Here is a 2551-nt window from a genome sequence, read left to right on the forward strand (position 1 = left end):
TAATATAAACTCGTGTTACATTAAATATTCGTTCATTTTATTTAATTTTTTTTTTTTTTTTTTTTTTAGAATATCGACAATGTCAATAATTCCCAGCAATTCCACCGGGCACTCTCTCGCAGCGAAGCTTTTTAGAACTAAAAACGATATTTAGAATTTAGAATTTCTGTTTACGCGATAGCTCTCTTTCTCTCTCTACCCTTTCGTATCGTTTACCCTGTGAAAAGAAATTCAGAATTCTTTTGAAGCTAAAAAATTGTATTTAGACGAGTGAAAGATTGTAAACACTCATGCATTTTTATTTCCATACAACGTGCGTGTGTACACGTTTCTATCCTTTCTTTGCATTTCATCCGTAAAAATGAACACGTATGTCAATTTCTATTTTCTATTAATTCGCATCTTTGTCCATGTATCATCCTGTCAGAAAGAAATTGTAAATTCCTTGAAAACAGAAAAATTACACGGAAAGATCAGAAATGTCCACGAAGTGTACAATATGCGATATTTGTTTTTTATTTTGTCTGTAAAAAGAGCATCAAATATCAATGGAAATGGCGAGAAAATTTGTCTCGTTCGCTTCTTTCGCAGTGTAATTTAAAAAAAAGAAAATTCCTCGTTTCTTCGAAAATTCTTCCACGATCGAAACTTCTGTTTCTCTTTTTATTTTCTCAGAATAACCAAACTCTCTCTCGGTTTTCTTTGACGTAAAGATTCGCACTCACACGTACACGCGAGGTGTATCGGTAAAGTAAGTGTGCATCGTCACGCTTCTTTCCCGCAGCCTTCTTCTTTTCCCTTTCTTTCGAATCGATGCTCCTCGGGGGCCGGGGATATCGAGTGGCCTTAAGTGGTTTATCGCTCCCCGGGCCGTCTTGTTTTTATTGAATGACGAGTCGTGATGCGATTTCGCTTGAACGAATAACCAATCGATTTAGCCGAAGACATTAGGAGGGCGTCTTCCGGTAAACGTCTTTTAATTTCCTCGATCGCTCTCCACCGGGAGAGCCGGAACAACCTCCGATCGAATTTACGTTCGTTTCATTTTCGCGCGGCTTGCCCCTTGCGAATTCGAGTCACGAAACCCGATGGAAATTAATTTCGTCCGTGTGTTTCCGGTATCGGAGTTTCGTAAATATCGAATAAAATCATTTCTTGATTTTAGAAAATGGTGGAATTTTTCCTGTAATCTCGAGGAAAGTTTTGCGTGAATTTTGTCTATTTATGTTTGCGATATCTTTAGAACGACAAGAATATTCTACTATTTCTGACGAAAGTGGAAATTAATTTTCGTCATATTCTTATTTCTCTATGTACAACTTGCAAGTTAGTCCAAATGCGTCCGGATCGAAGATAATTTTTCTAAATGATTTCTCTTTCAGTTTGTAAACTCGTTTGTATAATTCGAAGAGAAAAATAGCGAAATATTATACACTTCGCAGTTTCTGTACACGTTATTTATTTTATTTTATTTTTGTAGCGAGTGCTTGTTTAATTAAAAAAATAAAGAAAGGGAACCGGTTTCTTAATTCGCAACGCTGGAAGAAACACAGAGTAAACGGCACGCACCGTTTAATCGTCGATGATCAATGGCGTGATCCACGGGAATTACAATGGGGGAAGCTGTGGTTCCTTGTGCGGTGAATGGACCACGGTAACTAGCAATACGATCTGCTTCCCGCCAGATCAGCGGAAATCGTCGAATTCACGGCGGGCCCGAGCTTTGCTCCGAGGATGAGCTGGCTTTATTAATCTGACTGACAAAGAGCTTTCGCTTTTTCGTAAATACTAGGCAATATCGGTGACTCTGTCGCGCGGCCACGGTGAAAGGGGCCACCCCCATACGCGTCCTATTGTTGCACGTCAATATTTCTGAAGATGCGTCGCTTCGTCACCCGAAGAGGATGAGTAATACGAAGAATGAGAGAAACGTTTCGAAAGAAATTTCGAACTTTTGCGAAATAAACCTGCGACAAATTTTTAGAAAAACGAAGAGATATAAAAATTTTACGAGGGGAATATTTTTTTTTTTTTTTTTTTTTGTATAAGATATATAAGGATTTTATGAATTTATTATCTTAGGATAATTACAAGTTGATATTTTTGCACTAACATTTTTATTTTCTTGTCTGTTCCAGGTAAGTGTTGTTGCTGCAGTTACAAATCAATCGCGACATCTACACGCAACTTTCGTGAGTACAGAATTAGAAACTTTCTATCGATGATTGTCAACAGAGTCTTCTACTCCCCAAAATTCATCCTAGTCCCTAGTCTAGTTTCGAAACGATTGCTATCACCCCTTTTCGACCAATATATTTCGGCCAAGTTAAATGTTATCGTCATCCTTACACCATTTTCCAATTAATTATCGTGCTCGCTATCTTCGAACCAATTTTCGGTTTACAGTGGAATACCACGACAAAGATTCCGAGAATCAATTTCAATGTACAAATGTAAAATGTAAATATTTTATATTTGTTATACAACTGCTCTACATTTATATATATATTTTTTGTTTTTTAATCAGTTTATGGAATAATTTTTATAATAT

The 2551-nt window shown here is 36.9% G+C and overlaps 1 protein-coding gene across 1 annotated transcript in view; it reads left to right on the top strand.

The window, feature by feature from the left end:
• LOC122526886 (protein pangolin, isoforms A/H/I/S-like) overlaps positions 1–2225 on the top strand; it is a 185499-nt gene extending 183274 nt beyond the window's left edge. Inside the window, exon 4 of the mRNA XM_043650512.1 lies at positions 2139–2225. Coding sequence (XP_043506447.1) covers positions 2139–2225 — 87 coding nt within the window. The remainder of the gene's footprint in view (positions 1–2138) is intronic.
• Positions 2226–2551: the final 326 nt, after the last annotated feature.

Source organism: Frieseomelitta varia, unplaced genomic scaffold, assembly GCF_011392965.1.
Source record: "Frieseomelitta varia isolate USP_RPSP 00005682 unplaced genomic scaffold, Fvar_1.2 scaffold_201, whole genome shotgun sequence".
Taxonomy (NCBI): domain Eukaryota; kingdom Metazoa; phylum Arthropoda; class Insecta; order Hymenoptera; family Apidae; genus Frieseomelitta; species Frieseomelitta varia.